Source organism: Triturus cristatus, chromosome 4_2 (assembly GCF_964204655.1).
Source record: "Triturus cristatus chromosome 4_2, aTriCri1.1, whole genome shotgun sequence".
NCBI lineage: Eukaryota > Metazoa > Chordata > Amphibia > Caudata > Salamandridae > Triturus > Triturus cristatus.
In genome coordinates this window covers 239,403,899-239,426,327 of record NC_140586.1, presented here as the reverse complement: position 1 = coordinate 239,426,327, position 22,429 = coordinate 239,403,899, and the positions used below count along the sequence as shown (strand labels likewise).

The 22,429-nt window shown below is 46.5% G+C and overlaps 1 protein-coding gene across 1 annotated transcript in view; it reads right to left on the bottom strand.

Annotated features, from left to right (window-relative positions):
• TRIOBP (TRIO and F-actin binding protein) overlaps window positions 1–22,429 on the bottom strand; it is a 422,974-nt gene that overhangs the window by 297,277 nt on the left and 103,268 nt on the right. Inside the window, exon 9 of the mRNA XM_085601384.1 lies at window positions 7,948–8,031. Coding sequence (XP_085457510.1) covers window positions 7,948–8,031 — 84 coding nt within the window. The remainder of the gene's footprint in view (window positions 1–7,947; window positions 8,032–22,429) is intronic.

The following is a 22,429-nucleotide window of genomic DNA, read 5'->3' as shown; positions in this document are numbered from 1 at the left end:
AAACCAGAGGAAGGTAGTCTGAGACGGTCTGCTCCATGGGAGCCGCATCCAACACGGTAACTGAAGCCGGTCGACGCCGAGAAGGCAACGCCTCGACGTCACCACTATGGGAACCGGCAGACAAGAGCCCAACTCCAACATTGGAGTCGGCAGACCAGAAGCAGTGGCCGAAGGTGGGAGCCTCAATGGGCTGTACACTGGTGTTGCTAAGGTGTCAGAAACAGGAGGCCAACCTGAAGCTACGAAAGAACCTGCCTGCTGGGACACAGGTACAACCTTACGCACCTCTGTAGTGCCCAAGGGCACTCCAGAGGGAGGTGATGATTTAAGAATAGAATTAAGATATTGAGAATATTGTCTCATCTGGGTCAAAGAAGTCCCGGCCCCAGGATCGGTGGGGAGACGCAGGGCGGACTCTTACCCTGATACTTCAACAAAAGAGCGGGACCAGCGGTAGCTGACGAACGTAGGAGGCAACAAGACTTTGACCGCCGATTCCGAGACTTAGCTCTGGACGTTGAAGGAGAATGACACCCGCGTGAACGTCTTCTAGCACGGACACTCGGCCAGTCCGTAGAGCACATAGGGGACCGAGGACGACGTGAAGAACTCGATGACTGCGACATCCGCGCCGCAAGGAGCTTCATGCGACGTTCCCTAAGTGCTTTCGGGCAGAGCTGGCGAAAGGACTCGCACTCTTCGGAGTCATGGTGCTCACCCAGGCACCACATGCAAACTAAGTGAGGGTCCGTGGCAGACATTTGTCATCCACAGGACTCACAAGGCTTGATCCCTGAGGACATCAAAAAAGGGTAAAGAAAGGGCACACTGCTCCGTCGATAAAAAAACATCAAGTAGGCTGAAAAACGGCTGGAGGAACTGCAGTACCAATCCGCGTTGCTGGAGCGGAAAAGAAGGAACTGACATCAGCGCGTCAGGGGAGGGCTTATATGGACTACATTGACGTCACATTCAGAAGACAACGTCACTGTGGAGTCACTCTACGCCCTCTACGGATATTTTATATTATCAACATTCATGTTCTGCACATCGGCCTTTAGTGTAGTCTTGTAGTGCTGTGGACGGAGTAGTGTTTGTTTCCACATTGTTACAGGATTTGATCATATCACAGTACGAACCCCCAGGTTATGTGTTTCAGGTACTGCTTTCAGGTCGGCCTCACTGCCCATGGTGCGCCTGTGTGAGATGCGGAGTCTCAGCATTGTGTTTGATTGCATGTGGGCCATAAGCAGGGCCACTTGAATTATGTGATTACCACACAACTATCAGCAGATTTGACTAAAATATGTGCCAAGCAAAGGCACATTATGTAGCATATTGCTGCACATTCTTTGGCAGCATTATTTTGCCACTTTTTTAAATGTTTTAAATTGTTTTTCTTAGTTATTTAGATCAACAAAGGAACCATATTCTAGCTGTGGCTTATATAACGTATCAACTAAAGCTACTTTTTTTATGTTCTATATCTGCACATAATATCACTCAGTAATAACGTTTTTCATACCGTTTCTTGCACCTGTATATAATAAATATTCATCATAACATCTTCATGTAGCTCAATCTCTCAAGGAATACCCTACACAAAGAGTGAGAAAAGCCCCCGGCCATTACTTTTCCATATCATGGTTCAGTATCTCTTGCGACAGTCCAACTATCTACCTCTTATTCAACAATTCTAAAGCTGGTGGAGACCTTCTATCAGAAATGTTGCACAATGTTAAAGGATGGAAATTCAGGAGAAGATAAAAAAGGGTGACGGGATTCAAACCAAAAAAAGATAACTGCCCTTGTACGTCTTGCACACTGTAAACCAAGTTACTCCCGACTACCAAATCTGTACACTTTGGCAGTAGTAGGAAGAGTGCAGGGTGAAGAACCTCCATTCCATTCTCAATTACTGTCCATTATTCAAGTCAGAATTGCCTCCCATGCTCTTGCAAATTTCAAATTTCCCTTCCCTGTCTTAGTCTCCCTAAGAAGTATTGTACCTTCATAGTTTGCCCATATTCATAGATCTTTTTTCTAAGCAACAAAGCCAGGTCCCACTGTTAACTTCCATGTCATCATGTCTTTTCGATAATACTAGTGCCAATCTATAAGCCTGGTTGTAAGTTTACCATTTTTGGGTTGCGGTACCTACTCAGTATACACATCTCAGTAAAGGTTGTGAAAAGTCTATCCGGCACTACACTAATCAGGCCCATAACATCTGCTCAATAGCCAGCAGGTTTAGGACAATTCCAAACCATATGGTAATGTTCCACACCTAGGGTATCTATTGATTGTACTCAGGGCAAGATAAACTCCATTATTATGAACCAATTGAATACATACATTCCAGGGGACCCACATCAAGTCACCTTTGCCTATTGGTGTGTGCAAGTCTTCTGATAATTTATCACGAAGTGTGTCCATTGAAACATTATTATGACACGTCAATGACCTATATTGTTGATTCTTTACGTGTTGTCCGTAGACCCTGGGGGTCCACAACATCCACTCAGGGCGTCCGTGACTGTTAGACAATTAAATAATATTATTAGCTTAATTTATACACATAAAAGCAACATTTAAAAATATTAATTGCTCTGTAAATGTGAAGGAATTTGAAATTGGAGGCTAAAAATGATGTTGATACCCTTACCCTGATTCATGGGAGCACGGTAAGTGCAGCAAAAGAAATCTAGTCTGGACCATTGGTGGCATTGGGATATGCCAACAAAAAGAGAGCATACATGTTAAAATGAAGGAGGTCCGGAAAGATGATAAGCTAGAGGATGATGTCAGGGCTTGGACGGCAATGATCACAGATCTGCAAACCCCCCCAACGCTTGAGATAATAGGGATAAAACATGAGAGGCACTTTACCATAGAATCTTAGACAGCCCCCAGGCTCGGAAGAAAATGAGAGTGGGAGGGGAGTTTTGTTGGTGATATTGGCATATATAATAATAGACAGAGATATGAGAAACAGAGTATGTTGATCGAATTGTGGGAAAATAAATACTGTGGGTCTTATGGGAGGCACCATAAGACAATGTAGGGGAGGGAATTGCAACATTATCATTTGTCTTACAGGAATGATTAAAACGTGTGCTATGTTATTTTAAAACTGAAGAAAAAAAAAAAGAGCATGCATTTGGATCAAAAATACAAACTATTCTAGCATCCCGCTTGTCACTTTTCTCTTCTCTTTTAGAAATAAAACACATTTTTTAAATGCCTAAACGTGATTAAAATTGAAATTTCTGTGTTTTTATTTGTGAAGTAATAAAATAGTTCATAAATTGTGAATTTGTTTTATAAACACTTGCTTTTGCATGTCTGTGTAGAAGTTCAAATAATAGAAATGGCTTTGATGGGGGTCCCTGGCTTCAAGGAGCGATTCACTGGCGGTCACCCCGGAAGACTAAAGGTTAAGAACCGCTGCCCTATGTAATAACATTTTTGCCCCACAGCTGCCGCCTGATGGAGTATATATTGTTTGGATCCCCTGAATTATTGGCTCACCAGTTCTAGCCTCCCATGTGTCTTTCAATGCTGCTACTACAGCCCCATATATCAGGCAATGCCCAGGAGGTGGCCCAAATCCATCCAAAAATTCCTCATGTACCAAGCCAGTAATTCCCCTAAATAGGTCTCCAGTTCTTTCAAGCCATGGTCCATCTATATTTGCACCTCAGCCTAGTTTCCCGTATGAGTCTGCAAACACCTCAATGGGTAAGGGGCTCTATTTTGTCATTTTAACACACAATAATACTGTCCGGGCAAAGGTTGCACCTCATAGTTTCCTGTTTAACACCTCAATACAGCACTAAGCAATGGAAATGGGACTAGTTAACCTTTGAAACGAGTTTGCAACTGCACAGCACCAAGTGTGGATTTTTTTTTATACTAACGTTTGATTCATTTTAACTAGATATATTTTTTGTTGACATCTGCAAATTATGCAGCAGGTTGGGTAATATGTGACAAGTGCAGTATATCCACAATAGTCTGGAAAATGCCCCGAGCTGTGGTTCATAAAACAGCTTTAAGGTAAGGGGGTTACTCCATAATCTTGTGACATATTTTCCAACTTTTCAAGGACGGGAGACTCAGACCTGCTGAGGGTAAGGTTCCAATGGGACATACTTTCCAGGTAGGCAGTACGCAGACTCGTAAGTATTACCTTGCGGTGGGTGAATGCACAGGCTGACCAGGGGCTGCTCTGCCCATTCACCTCTGAACTCCCCACCATGCACAGAGATGGGGATGTAGCTACCAAGGTCAGACACCATGCAGACCTCACCAGAGCATAATGCAGGCCTGAATTACCCGTCTTTGAATTGCCAGTTCGGATATAGGGTCGAACTGGAAACCAAACTCAGCCCTGGCAAAAATATTCAATCACGCTCCCACTGCAGGAGGCCGTGACCGGAACATGACACCAGGGATTCATGGCAGCCCACCCAGTTCTGAAATCAGAATCCAGGCCTGCAACCGACTGGAAAAATGCCAGAATGGTGAAATGGCCAGTCCGGCCCTGAATCTATAACCACAATATCATGTTTCTAGCCTGGGGCTTTTATGTGATAATTTAATGCATTCTGGGAGTTGTAGTCTTCAGTTGCTTTCACTGACCTAAATGGACTAACCAACTTAATTACAATGATCTGTAAAAAAACATTCCAGTATTGGAAATATGGCGGCCTGGTGGCAATTCTAGGAGTACAGGTGTCAATCTGTGTGATAGGAAAGAGCAGCCTTACAGTGGTGGTGGGATCGAGTGATGCACAGGTTCCATACCAGCATCAGGCCCACGGTTTGAACCCCGGCGGCGGCTTAGCTCAGCATCATGTGACTCTGGGCAATAGGTCAATAAATCTCGTTGAATGCCCCCCAGCGCCTGGATAACCTTAGGGGTTAAAAGTTTGCACTTTACAAATGTGGATTTATTATTACCTTCCGTAGGGTGGGCCTGTCCTGCTGGCCCTCAACCAGTGTGGCGCTCAGCTGACTCCTCCAGTCTTTATGTTTCGGGGAATCAGGCTGAGTAAAAAAACAAGTGACATCGAGTTACAGAAAAAGCATCCTTCTTAACCATACCTGATCAACATTAGAAATACTCCAGGGACAGCAGTGACAGATGGGGCTGGGGTCGGAACAAATAAGTCTTGTTAACAGGTAGCTAATATATTGCCTTTGTGAAGTGTTCATGAGGAATCCATCATGTCACCTCTATTTTACTACTGATGCATCTCAACATGGCTGCCATACTTTTAGTAACACCAGCACTTCACATTTGGACTGCTACATTCTTAGCTGGCCTTATCCTAGTAATGAACTACATCAGCATTCCTCAGCCCTGCTGTATTGCAATGGACAGAGCCAGCACTTCCAAGCTGAACTGCTACATTTATAATGGACAGTATCATCACCTTTCAGCTGGAATAGTAAGGGACAGTACCGGCACTCCTCAACTGGGCTGATTCTTGTACTGGACCACAGTGGTACCTGTGATCCAACCTGCTATACAAGTAAAGGACAGTGTCAGCACTTCTCAGATGGGCCACTGTGCTAGTAATGGACAGCCCCAGCATTTCTCAGCAGATGTATGTTGCGAAGTGGCCCTTGGGCACTGCACAGAGCCCGCCAGCCCAAGTAATGCACTTCCAGTGCCAAAGTTCTTATGTTTCTCACTGACATTTTAGTCTCAAAGCATCAGAGTAGACACCGAGAGCCAGAGCCCCTCCTTTCACACTCACTCCAGATATTCTTGTGACATCAGCTGAAAGAACTACTATATCAAAGGCATGTACTGTGAACTATCTACAACAGCTAAGTATCACAGACACGCACCCTACTAAGTGTTTGTGGATGGTCATGTGTGAATGAAGACAAATCTAGTAACAACCTGACCAGGGGTGTGGGTGCTTAGCACTTCCCCACAGTGTCTACGCACCCTGTACATGGAAGTAGATGCCCCACCAGCATGATATGCCTAGGGCCAGACTGGCCGTAGTGGGCACTGGACATTTTCCAGGGGTGCTGGAAGGATGGGGAAGGTTTTGAAGTGGTGGGGGCTATTTTTATTGCTGGGGCCATTTTTGCAGCAGTGCTACAATATCGGCCCCCAGTAACAAAAGCAGCAGCGGTGTTTCTCACCAGTGCCTCCTCACCCCCTCGGGGTCACTCCGACTTAATTGCGAAGGCTGGTTTGCGTTCTCAGTCCGGCCGTGCATTTGTCAAAGGGTGCGTTACAGCTGAAGCGCAGTCTGTCTACATTTTCATCTTCGTACCATTATGGCGGCACATTGCACCCGCATACGGTGGTTACACGTATGATTTTACTCAGCACCAGCAGGAATCGCCGATTACTATTTAAACAGTGATCTATTGCATACAAGTCCATTCTCAGCGCTGCCCTAATCCTAACCTCAATGCTAACCCTAAAGGTAATGTTAACCTTAAGGCTGTGCTAACGCCATCTCCAGCCATAATCTTAACCTCAGTACTTACACTAAACATAATGGTATGTCTTAATGCCTAAACCTAACCAAACCCCAACTCACTCCCTAACTATAACTGCCATTTTAACCCTAATGCCGGACCATAACTCTCAACACTAACCATATCCTAACCACAACTTTAACCTGAAATGAGTCCTAATACTTACTCTCAACCCACACACTAATTAACAGCACCTACATATGTACAAAACCACAGAGTTTAACCCCAACCCTAAAAGTTACCTGAACTCCAGTCCTAAAACCCCTTTCCATTACCACCCCTAAACTTCTTCCCAACCTTAATTCTAAAACTCCAACAACCATCTGTACCCAAATGTGTTCTTCCGCTAACCCTAAACGCAACAACTAACCGTAAATTCCTCAACCTAACCCAATATTATTCCAGTAACTCTGCCCTGTCTTAAAACACTAATCCAAGTCCTGACTTATTAAATGCATAAAAAACTACCCAACCTCAAGCCATTTAACCACAAACCCCAAACTCAAACATAACCCTGCAATTAAGCTAGCTCAAATGCTTTTTCCTCTGCTTCTTGCACCTGAGCCTAAACTCCAAACCCAAATCTGAATCCCAAGTACACCCTAACCCCAATTCCTTAATCGAAGAACAAGAATTTTTCATTACTAAAAAGTTCCCAAGGTGGACCATAATACATTTTGATCAATAAAAAAACCTGCAGAGTACATTTACATCCCAATCAACATTACAATACCAATCACATGATTATAAAGATGTTAACAATTGTTAAAACATCTATATACCCTATGGCAATCGGTTATCGCGGATGGCAAACAAATCTAGTTTAAAGCCTCCTGAGCATTTTCTATATTGTTAAGTTTAAACATTTTCTTTAAAAAAAAAAAACAATTCCGAAACTGATTTAAAGTTGCACAAGCAATCAGTACATGATTAAGTTCTAGAACAGAATGAAAATAATTATGACAATTCTGGTTGCTTCTACACCTTTATCCATTTTTGCATTTAGCGGTAATCTGCGAGTGTGTAATTCAAGAAAGAATTTCCACAAGGAATTGCGAGTAATGTCTGTATAGTATTAGAAATAGGCAAGTCACAGAGTTTTCAAATATTTTATGCGGACACAATATACTTTGTCTGAGAGAGGTCTCAGTTTCTTTATCCAAATCTTAATAGATCCTTAACGTAGGATATATCCTATCAGCATTTAAAAACCTAATACTGAAAGTTGAAAGAATGCAAGGAATAGTCTACATTTTTACTTAGCAGATATCTGGAAGATATTAGTTTAAATCCCAAAAGTGGAACCCAAGTCCAAACCCTTATCCCCAACACAAACCTTGGCCCCTAAAGCACTAATCCCATCAACTACAATCTGTCACTGTACAGTTTCATCCGTATGCAGCCAACCTTCCCTAAGGATAATTCATCTCTCACCTTCTCAGACCTCCCAGTAGGCTTTGGGACTCCTTCCCGTTTTCTCCAGTCCATCTCACTGCCCTTTGATGACTTTTCGCTGGGCTGAAGAAGAAAGGGGCAGCTGTGAGAATATTGGTGCATAAATGCATGCAATGTCAGACAGCAAAAAAGCTCAAATGTATTCCTCATTAATATCCTTTACATAACCCGAGCACAAATTTACGTAGGGTTTTCTGTGGCTGTAGTTCCATTTGTCACCAAAGAGAGCGGGGTGTTCTATCTCTGATACTTAACATAGAGAGATATGAGACTTCATTGGCTCCAGTTCTATTTCAGAACGCAGAGGCTCAGATTATACTTCTCTTCCTTTACTGCCAAATTTCACAGCCGTCAATGAAATGGTTTAATATAAAAAACGAAGTAAAGACTAGAGCAATGTGTTCTAGACAGGAATTGCACTACCTATATCACTCAAATCTGAGTGTACATCAACTATTATACCATGTCTCACAAGTTTGAAACACCTTCTAGAACAGTAAAATCAAGTATAATGTATAGTTTTCAATGTACACAAAACAGTCCAAATTTTATAACAAAAACTTTTGACACAAAACTTCTTCTTGCTGCTCTGTTGTTTAATCACACAACTCTTGGAGATCCAAACTCCAAAATCGTTACAAGAAAGTTCAAACGGTGAATAAAGCAGTACGTCGAAACTCAATTGTCATTCCCAATGCATTTTGGGTGAATACATCACCCTTCTTCAGGGGATATCTACAAACAAAGTGAATTCCATAGTTATATTTGATATACAATAAAAACTGATGTTTGCCCAAAGGAGAATTAGAATAAGAGGACAAAGTTAGAATGGAAGGACTCAATGCCACAGGAGGGTTAGAAATACTGCGAAATGAGACGAAATAAATTAAATGTGCGGTCTTGGTAGCCAAAGAGTGAAAATGAGGAGAAAAGGAACTGACGGCATGCGTAGGACGCTAAAGAAATTCAACCTCCACGTGTGTTAAGTGCCCAAATCACCTTTCATACCGGGTGCTGTACACAAGCCTAACTACTCTACCTCAAGGTTAAATCCTCATACTGCAAAGAATTCCAATCTCAAATGTGCGTCTGTCGCGGCTAGTCAAAAAAACCTGTAAAACGAGCGTCAGAATGAATTGCTAATAGTCGTCTGATAATGCCCGCACCAAGCACCCAAACTATTGCATGACAATGAAAAACTAGTCCATCATAGTGAAAAACTCACCAGGCGTGTTAGACGCCGAGAATCTCTGGCTTGCTTGATTATCGCATACGCTGTTTACAATGCCTTCGTGAATGTAAAGACCGTGATGTAGAGAGGGATGCGGTGATTGTAGCCTCAGAAAGGTAGGAGAACGTCAGGTGTTTGTGTTGGCGTTTCTAAGAAAAAGCGCGCAATCAATATACCGAAATAAATGACGGATGTCGATGCTATTAACTGCCTGATATGCAAAAAGTTACCTGTTGATTACTAAATGAAGCTGCGCGCGGTAATCCGAATAGCCAATGGTGTGCGCCCCATGCGCAATGCTGGTAAAAATAGAGAACAACCGGAACTAGCGTATGCAGACATCCTATGATGTCATGAACACAAATGAAGGACTTCAACTGGTTCTAACGTGAGGGGCGGCCATGATAGAAGGGTGTAATGTGCCATAAGTAAACAGGAGTGTCTTCTGTGATTATTAATAGTATTAGTATAAGACTAACGTTAATATTAGGACCAGATGAATATGGAGAGAGATAATAAAGAGAAATAATAAGGAGAAGTGATACCTATGCAGTACTGGAAACACATTATGGTACTGGAAAAAATATGCAATATACAATGACCCTATGTCATTATCTGCATGAGTATAGCTGCTGAATTCCAAAATAATGCAGAAAAAGATATCGACTGTGTTTATACATAAATGCGAATGATGTGTTAACAACAGAAATATGTCTCCAAACATTATCTCACAGGCGCAAAATATACATTGATTCGTGTGCATTTGACTAATGTCATCACTTTCGAGTTCAAGAATGCCATTAAATGAGTCAAGAAACCAAATGCAAGGGGGAGGAGCCTAGCGCTTGACCAAGATGGCCGCGTGAGCTTTGAGCTCCCGAGACCCTCGTGCCCTCCGTCGTCTATCCTGTATATAATCCTGTTTGTATGCATGGCATCGTGTAGATGACTTGTCAGGGAGGCGATCGATGCCACCCGAGGTCGAATCGCCCACCGGGAACCGGAGTTATGCATGGCGGAAGATTGAGGCCCATCTCCGAGGGATGCCAGGGGCTCGAGTTGGCAGGATGCCCGACCTCTAATTGAACAACAGCGGCCAGGCGAGGTGTGAACTGCCGGACGGAGGTCCCTATCCTTTCACTTTCACTTTCTCGCCCTTTGTCTGCCCAGCCCAGGGAGTGCTCGCGTCTGCTTTATTATCATTTGGACGCTCTGCATGCCACACTGGCGACCCATCGTAAGACGGAGCACTCCTGCTCTCTCTCGCTGAGAGAGGGCAGTCCTGTTTGACCCGACTTGCTCGAGCCCACCATGTCGGGCAAAGCAGAGGTGGATCGGCCGAAGCCCAAGGCCACCAGGCGGGGAGCCTACACTCAAGCCAATAACATGGACCGCTATGCCCAGCAGAAGGGGTCACCGGGAGCACCGAGCCAGTCCCCGGATACACAGAAGACTGCCTCACCCTTGGCCCCGGAGCTCTCACTGCAGGATGTCATGGGTGCACTTGACGGGCTGCAGACTTCGATTGGGAGACAGTTTGATGCCCTGGCGCACAAAGTGGATACCATCTTGGTGGATGTTAATCTGATCCGCGCGGATTTGGGCAAAACAAATGAACGGGTCAAATCCCTGGACATCAAGACCACGGGCCTCGCCGATGATGTCTCGGACCTGCAGACCGAGGACGGAAGTTGCGGACCGAGCATGATCTCGCAGCCCGTCGGCTGGAGGACTTCGAGAGCCGGGCCAGGCGCAACAATGTGCGCGTTATCGGGGTCCCGGAGTCCTCGGACGAGATTTCAGTGGACCTGCTCGTGGAGGACTTGGTGCTCAATCATCTGCAGCCTAAGGGCCTAGGGAAGTTCTTCGCAGTTGAGCGGGCCCATAGAGTGCCTGGTGGGCGGCCCAAGGTGGGAGCCACACCGAGGCCGATCGTCGCCCGGCTCTTTCATTTTCGAGACCGGGACGCTATCCTGCAGGCCTCGAGGGTAACGGGCCCGGTCCCCTTCCAGAACGCGTCGGTGAATTTCTATCCTGACTTCACCCAGCAGGTACAGAGGCAGCGGCAGGGCTTCCTGGGGGTGAAGAGGAGGCTTCGGGAGAGGGATCTGAAATACGCCATGCTCTTCCCTGCCAGACTACGTGTGGTGTTTGAAGACCGAACATTCTTCTTTGAGTCGCCTGCCATGGCGGATGAATGGCTGGACGCTCTGCCTCGACGACGCACGGAAGAGGACACTGCCGTAGACGGGGACAGTGGCCGGGATGAACAAGGTTGATGTATTCGGAACCAGACTGACTCGGACTGACTTTAGATAATGACTTGCAGTAAATACGGAGGTTGTGGGAGGACGAGGGGAGCTCTTTCCTCCCTTAGGGTACTTTTTGTAGATTTTGGGTTTGGTAGGGCGACAGGCACACTGCAAGTTGGGGGGGCTTTGTAAGCTGCAGCAGGGGTGCAGGGTGGGGGGGGTTTCCGGGATTTTGGGGTTGTTGTTGGGGGGTTTGTTTCAGCAAGGCATAGTGATTATTTCCAGGACTGTTCCATGGGGGCTCTTCGGGTGTGGGGTGGGCCTCTTTACGTTTGGGGATGGGGGGTAGGGGTTTAAGTGTTATAAGCTGGAATGTGAATGGTTTGGGGGATCGCATTAAGCGTGGGATTGTTTTGCAATTCTTGAAACGGTCATTGCCGGATGTCGCCCTGCTGCAGGAGACGCATCTCATAGGTAATACGTGCTATGCCCTGAATAGGAAGGGTTATAAATTCATAGCTCATTCGGGATTCTCCTCTGGGTCCAGGGGTGTGGGCATCCTAGTCAGAGCCTCGCTACCATTTGAGGTGGACTCCACCATTGTTGATGATAGGGGGAGGTTGGTGGCGGGGCGGTGGGAAGGAAGAACTTTGGTTTTAGTTTCGGTTTATGTCCCGCCGGCCCTGCAGGCCTCCACGTTCACAGATCTGGGTAGGGCCCTGCTGGATCTCCCGGGGGGTATGCTTGTAGTGGGAGGTGATTTCAACGCTGTTGGCTCCGGCCTGCTGGATAGATACCCGCCCAGAGACACGGGGGGGGCTCAGAAGTGGCTTCCAGACTTTCTAGATACGCTTGGCCTGATAGACTGCTGGAGGCTCCGGCACCCCACACAGAGCCAATACACTTTCCACTCCGGGGTGCATGGTAGCCTTTCTAGGATTGACTACCTACTCACTCTGGCTGCGCATGCCTCATTGGTGTCTGAGGCCAGGCACATGGCGCGTGGTATATCTGACCATTCGCCGGTGTGGGTCAGGCTGGATCTGGGTCGAGAGGGAGGGGGAAGGGTGGCCCCTATCAACCCTTGGTATTTCCGAGACCCCAAGATGCGCAGCGCGCTGGTAAAGACAGTAGATAATTTTTTCAAGGACAATCAGGGATCCGTGGACTCGGCAGTGTCGCTGTGGGAAGCATTTAAGACCGTGCTGCGAGGGGAAGCCCTCTCCCTTGTAGTGGCTGCCAAGCGGCGGAGAGATGGCGAGGTTTTGCAGGTTGAGGAGGAGATCGCGGCTTTGGAGGGAGCGCTGGAGGAGGAGGTTACAGAGGCCTCACTGCATGAGCTGTGCTTGAAGCAATCCGAGTATAAGGACCTGGTGACGAATGCCGCTAAGACCCTCGGTAGGGAACAGCAGGGCCGTCTGTATGATGTTGGTGACAAGGCCGGGAAACTCCTGGCTTGGCTGGACAAAAAAGAACGGGTCAATAGAGTAGTGCCGGAGTTGACGGGAGAGGGGGGAGAGGTGATTGTGGAACCTGAGAGGATTGTGCAGTGTTTCTCGGACTATTTCCGTATGGTTTATGCCTCAGTGTCGGACAGGCCGCCCGAGGACTCGCGTGACCTCCTGCGTGATATTGCATTGCCCTGTCTCTCTGATATAGATAGGGACGATCTAGATGGTGACATAACGGTCGATGAGGTGGCGGGGGCTATCCGCGCGTTGAACTCGGGCAAGGCCTTGGGTCCGAACGGCTTGCCGGTCGACCTGTACAAGCTATTTCCGGATAGGGTTGCCCCTCACCTGCGCGCCATGTTCGTGGAGGCGTGGGGGAGTGGGGCCCTCCCATTGGATCAGCGACTGGCGACGATTGTGGTTATACACAAAGAGGGCAAACCCCGAGATAAGTGCGCCTCATATAGGCCTATCTCACTCCTTAACGCAGAGCCGAAAATTCTGGCTAAAATCCTGGCGGCCCGGTTGATTAGGGTACTCGGTGACTTGGTCCATCCGGATCAATCCGGATTCCTCCCGCACCGTAACACAGCGTTAAATCTTCGGCGCCTTCATGGTGTAATTGCCAGGGCGGGCACGCTGCGTGAACCAGCTATTGTGGCGTCTCTCGATGCCACGATGGCCTTTGACACGGTGGAATGGGCATATTTGTGGGCCGTGTTGACCAAGTTCGGCTTTGGCCACGGTTTTGTGAGCTGGGTGAGGTTGCTGTATGAGGGCCCTCTTGCGAGTGTGGTGGTAAATGGCCGGGCGTCGACTCCGTTTCAGCTTGGGAGGGGTACTCGGCAAGGTTGTCCCCTGTCGCCATTGTTGTTCGCCCTCGCCCTTGAGCCGCTGGCTGCGTGGATACGCTGGCACCCGGATATACGGGGACTTAGATGGTCGCCTGAGCACGAGGACCGTATATCGCTCTATGCTGATGACATCCTGTTGTATCTTGCCTCACCCAAGAAATCACTTATAGTGGTCTGTGACGTACTCACATCTTTCGGTAGGAACTCGGGTCTCGTTATCAACTGGAGTAAATCGTATTTATATGTTCTTAGTGGCGAGGTTCCACCGATCCCTCGAACTTGTTCGATCCAGGTTGCTCAGCAGGGCTTCGTGTATCTGGGGATCTTTATCTCCATGGATTCTGCCGTGCGATATGAGAGGAACCTGCTCCCCCCCCTAGCGCGCCTGAGGCGGGACGTGGAGGGCTGGCGGAGGCTGCCGCTCTCCCTCGTTGGGCGTGCGGCCCTGTTCAAAATGATGTCTCTTCCCCGGTTCCTCTACGCACTGCAGAATACTTTGGATTGGGTACCGGCCAACTACTTTCGGGAGGTCGAAGGCCTCCAACGAGCGTTGCTGTGGGACGGGCGGCCGCGAATAGCTATTGCAAAGTTGACGCTCCCATGGTACGACGGGGGTATTGCGCTTCCAGACATCCGACGGTACTATTGGGCCACCCAGCTGAGTGCGATTAATCATGGGTTTTATGGCCCGGCCCTCAGCCCTGGGTATGCCATGGACAGGTGGTTGCTGCGTGGTGGTAACTATTACAGGGCGTTGTATTCGCGGTCCCTGGACTCGTCCCTCACGGGGCCCACTGGTGTGGCGGTGCGTGTGTGGAAGATGGCAACTGACTCGCTGGGCTGGAAGGATAGGCTCACCCTCGCTACCCCGCTGTTTGAATCTGAGAGATTGGGTAGGCTTTGGCACACAAAAGGATTTGACAAATGGGACTTGATCGGCATCTCCAGGGTCGGAGATGTCCTGATTAAGGGGAGGGTGAGGTCCTTTGAAGAGTTGCAGAAGGAGTATGAGCTGGGGCCATCTGAGTTTTTCCGCTATATTCAGGTGCGTCACGCCCTCCGATCAGTCCTCATAGAGGGTGAGAAGGTGCCTGAGTCCTCTCCTTTGGAGGACCGGGTCCTTGATGGTCATATGCCCGAGAGCACGATCTCGCTCATCTATAAGAAACTGATCAACGTCCGGGCGGATATGCTTCTGGGGTTGAGGGACCAGTGGTCTAGGGATGGCCTTGAGTTGGATGACGAGGATTGGCAGTCTGCTGTTTCCTCTCCTAAGGAGGTTGCGATCCCGTCGCGTCTGAGGCTGGTGCAGCTTAAAATACTGCATCGAGTGTACGTGACGGGGCCAAGGCTGGTTCACATGGGATTCTCGGAGGACGGCCTATGCAGGAGGGGATGTGGTATGGTGGGTACTTTCCTGCATATCATTTGGGAATGTGGTGTCATCACGGAATTCTGGCGGAGAGTCCATGCAGTGATGGGGGAGGTGACGGGCATTGCTATGCAGCCGGAAGCGCGGTGTTGTCTCCTGAATGTCTGGGGGCCCACTGATCATAATGCGGCGCAGACCCAATGGGTGACTCGGGGTAACATGGTCGCTAAGAGAGATATAGCGCGATTGTGGGGATCCGTGGGCCCCCCCACATTGACCGCGTGGAAAGAAAATATGGACTGGAGTATGCTAAGGGAGAAGACGGTATATTGCGCTAGAGGCCGCCCTCGGAAGTGGCACGCCATCTGGGGGCGGTGGAACTAATACAGGGGGGGAATTTGTCTTGCCCCTGATCTGGATCCCCCCGAGGAACAGCTTTCCTCCTAACCTTCTTTCCAGCTCAGTATGGTTAATGGACTTCTTTGGCCTCTGCTGTCCCCCTTCTTCCTCTTTTCACGGTACTGTAAATGGTAGATGATTGGGGTTCTGCCTCCCCTGGGGGGCTATCACCATGGGCATTCAGTGTTCTTGCCTTGCTGGGGGTTGTTGTGTGTTTTGTGTTTATTTAAAAAATTGAATCTTTGCACTCCTCCTTCAATGTACTGTGGACGCGTCTCTGTTCCTCTTTACCGAAGCTGCCGAACCTCCGGGTTGTCGGCTGAATAGCTGTGTCCAGACTTTTGAAAATAAAGGTTTTATAAAAAAAAAAAAAAAAAAAAAAAAAGAAACCAAATGCATCATTGGTTGTGAGTCAACAGTATATATACATTTTTGCTGCAAAGTCGATATTTTTGCAATGTTGTATGCTAACTCTAAATATTGTACATATTAAACAGACAATTGACTAAGTCAATGGGAACTCCGTGTGTAACACACTCAAGTATGGTTATTAATACGTGGAGCAAATCATGATTCACACAAACTTCTAATACATATACATGACTGTGATTAGTGTGAGGCTAAAATGATATTGTCTCTTAAATCACTATGTTTCAAAATTGTTTCAAAAACAAAAGAGCGATAGTTAATACTTAAACCATGCTGTCACTTGAATAGTTAGACATATTGTCTTGATCAATGTCGGGGAGACTATTGCTAAGATGAACAAAGTGTGGAAAAATATGTGCTCTAACTAAAACCCCAAGTGTTCTTGCCAGTTAGTATAAGTGTCACATGTGTATGCCTAATATGTGTGGTCAAATAAAGTAAAATACAATAAAATAAATGAAAATGAAATAGAATAAAATGAAAAGAACCGTCCTTAGCCTACGCATTGCCGACAATGCTATCTCCTCTGGCTAAATTCTAAATGATATTTTGGCTGTCAAAACAGGCGCTATAAAAAGCATGCTAGCTCAATTTTATCATTTAAGCCCCTCGGGCTCATGGTATCCAGATGCCGAATCCAGAATGTTTCCCTCTGCGTAATGTACCTGGACATGTCTCGATCATTGTGTAACTGTACAACTTCTATGACACTAAATCTTAGTTGAGCTATTGTGTGATGTGCGTCACTCCAATGACTTGCTAGTGGAGAGCTCACTGTTCTGGTCCGAATCCTACTCTTGTGTTCTGTGATTCGAGTCCGTAGAGACCTTTCGGTCTTCCCAACATAATACAGGCCACAAGGGCATCGTATTACGTATATAACATTTTGTGTGCTACAGTTGGCTGTGAAATGTAACTTAATCTGTTTACCCGACCAGGGATGAGCTATAGACGTACGTGCCGGTTATGGCATTATTGCAGTGAGAACAATTGTAACACTTTGTCATGCCTTTTGGTGTCTGAGTATCTTGAGAATCTCGCTTCTTCAAAAGTTCCTTAAGATTATTGGAGCGTTTATAAGCAAAGATCGGTGGATCTTTGAAAAGATTCCCAAAGTCAGGTTCTGTTTGTAACAGATCCCATCTGTTCAATATGATTTTTTTAATGGCAGGCGAGTTGGTTGAGAACTTAGACACAAAAACCTCCCTCGTCTGTGGAGTTTTTGTTTTTTTGTCCAATAGTGTGAATCTGGAAACCTTATCTAATCTTGCTGCTGATTCTTCTACTATTTCTCTAGGGTATCCCCGTGACAAAAACTGTTGTTTGGTTTCTTCAAGGGTTGCTTGCATTTGTATTGGATCTGAAGTGATACGCTTGATCCTGGAAAACTGTGAGAATGGAAGATGTCGTTTTAGAGACCCTGGATTCTAGGTAGTGCAATTCCTGTCTAGAACACATTGCTCTAGTCTTTACTTCATTTTGAATAGGTGGAAGGGTGGAACCACCAAGTTAGAATATGTGCAGTATTATTTGGTTTAGAAGGAAACATTAGTTAATATTGTGTGCACGCCAGCTGTTTCAATTTAATTAATATAAAAAACGACATACCATACAAGCCAACTTGAAGAACAATCTCACTGTGTGAGGAGAGGACGGGGACTTGAAGGGGGCAGGGCTCTGTGCTGACAAGTACCTACGAGGCACTTTTGAACCTCACCCCGCACCAAGCCCTCTCATCCCTTAAAAAAAAGAAGCTTGCTGAGGCTTGGGCCGATGTCCTGGGGTGTTTTCACACCCCTTAATGGACATCAGCAGTTCAAAGCCTCGGAAAACGAGCTAGAAAACCACTATTTACAGTGGTGTTCAGCTGGTTTTCCCTGCCACGGTGTGATATTGGCTCCTCACGGGAGACCGTGTGATGGGAGCCAATATCATATGTCACACGGGGACACCGTGTGAGTTGGCAGGTATTCATTTTCCATAAGTTTTGAACTTCTCTCCAAAGGTCACATGAACCAATCAGATACTGGTGACCAACATAAATAGCCCGGCAACCATTTTGAATCCACTTTCTTTGTGCTGTGCAGCCAAAGATAAAAGCCTTTCCTTTCTATCTGTATTAGCTATATTCTTATTCAAGCGTGTATTGGATTTCTTTATTCACTTGTATTGAAGATCTGTACCAGTTTCTTTGTAAGTGTTTCGCATGAGCGCGGTCAGCCATCCGGCTCCATTATTCCGTGGTGTGGGAGTAGGGTATGGACTATTTTCATGTTAATGCGGCTTGCACAAGCCAACAGTGTGTCTTTCTAATGCATGAGATGCCAGTCACCTGCAGCTGCCTGATTGGGTCGGATTGCTGAGTTCTGTCACCTTAGGGGCAAATCTTTCCAGCGCATAAGTTCTGCGCTCTTCTTCTGTGACACAGAGGGTGTGTTCCCTTTTCAAGCCCTCGTTGATTAGACGCAGGTTTGTAATAATTACATAGGCTCTGCCAGGCGCTCCCTGCACACTTCAATGGCGGATACCTGGCAGAGTCTAGCCCCGCAACTCACATAAGAGGCCACCCATGGCTTACTTCCAACCTGACATGGAAGACCATGATGGATTTCTAGGAGAAGCTGCTTATTCAGTGAAAGGGTCCTTCAGCCTTTCACCAAGCAACTCCAATGATATGTGCAACAGGCCGCGCGGGCTGAGACTCACATGTGAGTCAGCCTCAAAATGATGGAGGACCTAGTTACTCAAAAGACTAGAATAACCAACAAAAATGGTCTCATTCTGAAGCATTAGAAAAATTGACAGAGGTCTATAGCAGGGAGCATGTTTACAGGCTATACTTCCCATCGTCTATTAAGACATCAGGAGGTCAGGGAGGTGACAAGGACCCGGACTCTGACTATTCCTCCATTTCCAGTTCATCTAATTGAGATGTGGCCCCTGGTTCCAGTAAGTGGAAGCACACATCGGGGTTTGCAACCAAAGGAGATGGGTCCCAAGGTCTTGGATTTTGATCCGGATGATATATTTTACCCTAGGACAACAGAATGGGTCCCTCTGCCCAAGGTGGCCAATTACATCCAAACCATGATGCGAAAGGGATTTAAAAAAAATATCTGCTCCCCCCTCAGGGAGGAGTGTCCCTGCCCCTCCCTACTGGGCAAAGTCCCCAACATCCCAGAATTGGACCCTAGCATGGTGACATTCTTGAAAAAATGACTGGAAGGACCCCAAGAAAGGGCTTCATAGAACTTGGCCTAGTTGCCAAGAAAACGTGTTAGATCTGGTGGATCCCTTAATCAAAATCTTGGAACTTTCGTATCGAGCCAAGGATACAGTGGAACCTGTGGATGCAGACATCTTGGCGAGATGGGTGCAATGAGTGATCTGCCTTCTAGGGACACCAATTGTGCAATTTCAATGGAACAGAGGAGATCCATCCTTCTTTGGATCGACTCCAAGCTTAACAACCTATCGAGCATCGAAGCTGGTCCAGTTGCTAAAGGCCTCTTTTTTGGAGAACCCTTTGTCAAGGACATCAGCAAATTTGCTTCTACATTTAGCACCCTTGATAAGGCCCAGCTCTCTCTGAAAAATATATTTAATTGGGGTCTTTTTTGAAAGACCCAGCGCTACAGAGGTCAAGAGTTTGGTTGCGGTACTACCCAAGGATCTCAGAAGGGATACGGCCTTTGTGGCAGAATTAGATGGTATGGGTCAGCCAGAGGAACCAACTACTTTCCATCCAGAAATCAGACTGGTAGAGGACGCTTCCAAAGGGGCAAATTAAAGACCTCCTCCTCTTCAAGGGTATTACTCTGCCTTACAGGTGAGAGTGATTCCTACAGAGGAGGTGGTTTTTAGAGAATCACATTTATTATTTTCTACACAACTGGAGAAGATTTCTCAAAATTCATAGGTTTTGGAGGTGGTGCCGGGCTACAGGTTGGAGTTCTACAGCACCCCACACCAACACATTCCCCCCAGGCAACTGTCTTTTTCCCTACAATAGCAGACTTTTATTGAACAAGAGATTCAGGAGCTCTTGAGGAAGGCCACCATTTGCCAACCCTCCTCTCAACTAAACAGTTTCTTCAGCAAAGAATTGTTGGTACAGAAGAAAGGTGGTGTAGCACGACTGGTTCTCAACCTTCAGGACTTCAATACATGGATTTTGTACTGCCATTTCCAGATGGAGAGTATCCATCTTCGAAGAAACTTGCTGCAAGAACAAGACTGGTGGTGCATCTGGAGCTGAAAGACGCTTAGCTAACGGTTCCTATTTTGTCCTTCACAGACAGTTTCCGCAATTTGTCTGGTGAGATGTCTGCTTTGAGTTTAGGGTCATGCCCCTCTGGCTGTTGTCGGCCCTTTGGTGTATCATCAAGTTGATGAGACCAGTGGTAGAGACCCTGAGTTCGAAAGGCTTTTGCCTGATTGTCTATCTAGACAATATGGTCCTCTTAGCGCATGGCAGGCAGACAGTTCTCCTTCACCTGTCCTGGACTATCCAACTGTTGCAGGCCCTAGGATTCATGATTAACTCTCAGAAATTATGTCTGTACCCCAGTCAATGCCTGGAGTTTCTGGGCTTACAGGTGGACTCGTTTGGAGCACAACTCCAGTTACTGACGTCAAAGGTGAGAACAATCAAGAAAGAGTTGAGGTCTGCGTTATCCAACCAGACTGCATCCCTAGACAGGGTAGTGGGAGTTTTGGCTTCCTCGATACGGGTGATCTTGCCGGGACCTCTTCATTACAGGGCCTTTCAGAGATTAAAAAAATCCAACACCTGCCGAAAAGGTTGTCTAATGGTCAGCATGTCCTGCTTTCGGGGGAAGTCCGGATGAAATTGACCTGGTTGCTGAACCATATGGAGGCCTGGAACGGCCGACTGAGCAATCTTCGAGGAGGCTTTAGAGATAATAATAGAATAAGATACCAGCCGTTGGGGCTGGGGCGTGAGGTGTGGTCAAATCCCCACAGGGGACCATTGGTCTCCAGAAGAGTTGAATAAACATATACATTTCCTGGAACTCCTGGCGGGCTAGTTTGCCATTCTAAGTTTGTCCCTTAAGAAATTGAACAAGTTGGGGGGGAAGAGACGCACCTTCTGGTGGAGATAGCCAAGGATTTCTGCCATTTCTGCCTCCAACATCAGATTCATGTGATTGCAGAACATATTCAGGGTCAATGGAATGCGATAGCTGACTGGTGCTCCCATCAGTTGCTATACAACAGTGACTGGAAACATCTCCCCAACATTTTCAAGACCCTTAATAAAACCTGGAGGTCTTTTCAGTTAGACCTTTATGCCTCTCACTTGAACAAACTCACACTATTTTTCAGCTGGCGGCCTGACCCTCTAGCCAAGGATCCGTTCCTACAGACTTAACCTCCGTCTCTCCACTCTACCTTTCCGCCTTTTGTGATGATTTCACTGGTGTCGCAAGTGAGACGACATCAGGCAGAGATCATTTTTGTGACTCCGATAAGAAGAGCACAGGCTTGGTTCATGAGCTTGTTGGAACTTCTGTGAGACGTCCCGGTCAAACTTCCAGTGGTCGAGAACTTCTTGTTAGATGTATCAGCGCGTCCACATCCGCTGATCCTGTCAGGTCAGTTTGAACTCATGAGGGTTTCCGGCAAGGTTGAAGTCGGTCAGGAATTTCATAGCAAGCCAACCCGCATATCTGAAAAGCTTGTTTTATTTCTACCCAGAAACGATATGCTTCAGCTTGGCAAAGATGAGTGGGTTGGTGTAAAGATTGAACAGGTTTCTGATCTTGTGGAGGCAGGATTGTCGGTGGGGATACATTTTTTATCCCATATGGCTGATTCTGGATTAACATACCGGTCAGCTAGCAACTTTCGTTCTGCCATTTCAGCGGGACACCTGCTGTGCGAGGGTAGACTGGTGGAAGAACACCCACTTATCTGTAAATTAATGCAAGGCAGTCAGTTCTCTTTGGGACATTCCACCGGTGTTGACATTTTTGGAGAAGTGGACTGATAATTGTGATTTATCTACAAAGCAGTTATCGACCAAACTGACTAAGTTGTCGTGTTTGGTATCCTGCATGCTGGTATCTGATGTGAAGGCACTGGACTCAACAGTAGAGTATTTTCTCCGAATGGAGTATCTTTTACTGTTTCAGCATGTATGAAATATCATTCTCGTTGTGTTTAGTATCCTGCATTTCCAGACATTTATAAGGTGTGTTGTGCATTGTCTGAAACAGTATGAGGCATGTATGCAAGAGTTGAGACAGATAGAGGAGCAATGGCTTCCAAGTCATACTTACTTGGGTCCAGATTTATGTCAGCCACAGATTGGGCTGCAGAATCAACCTTTAAAACCTTTAATCATAAACCCATTTTGGATGTTTTGTCAGTTGTGGTTGATAAGCTTTAAACAGGCATAATCTGACTGTCCATATCCTGAAATAGAATAAAACATTTTCTAGCTTATG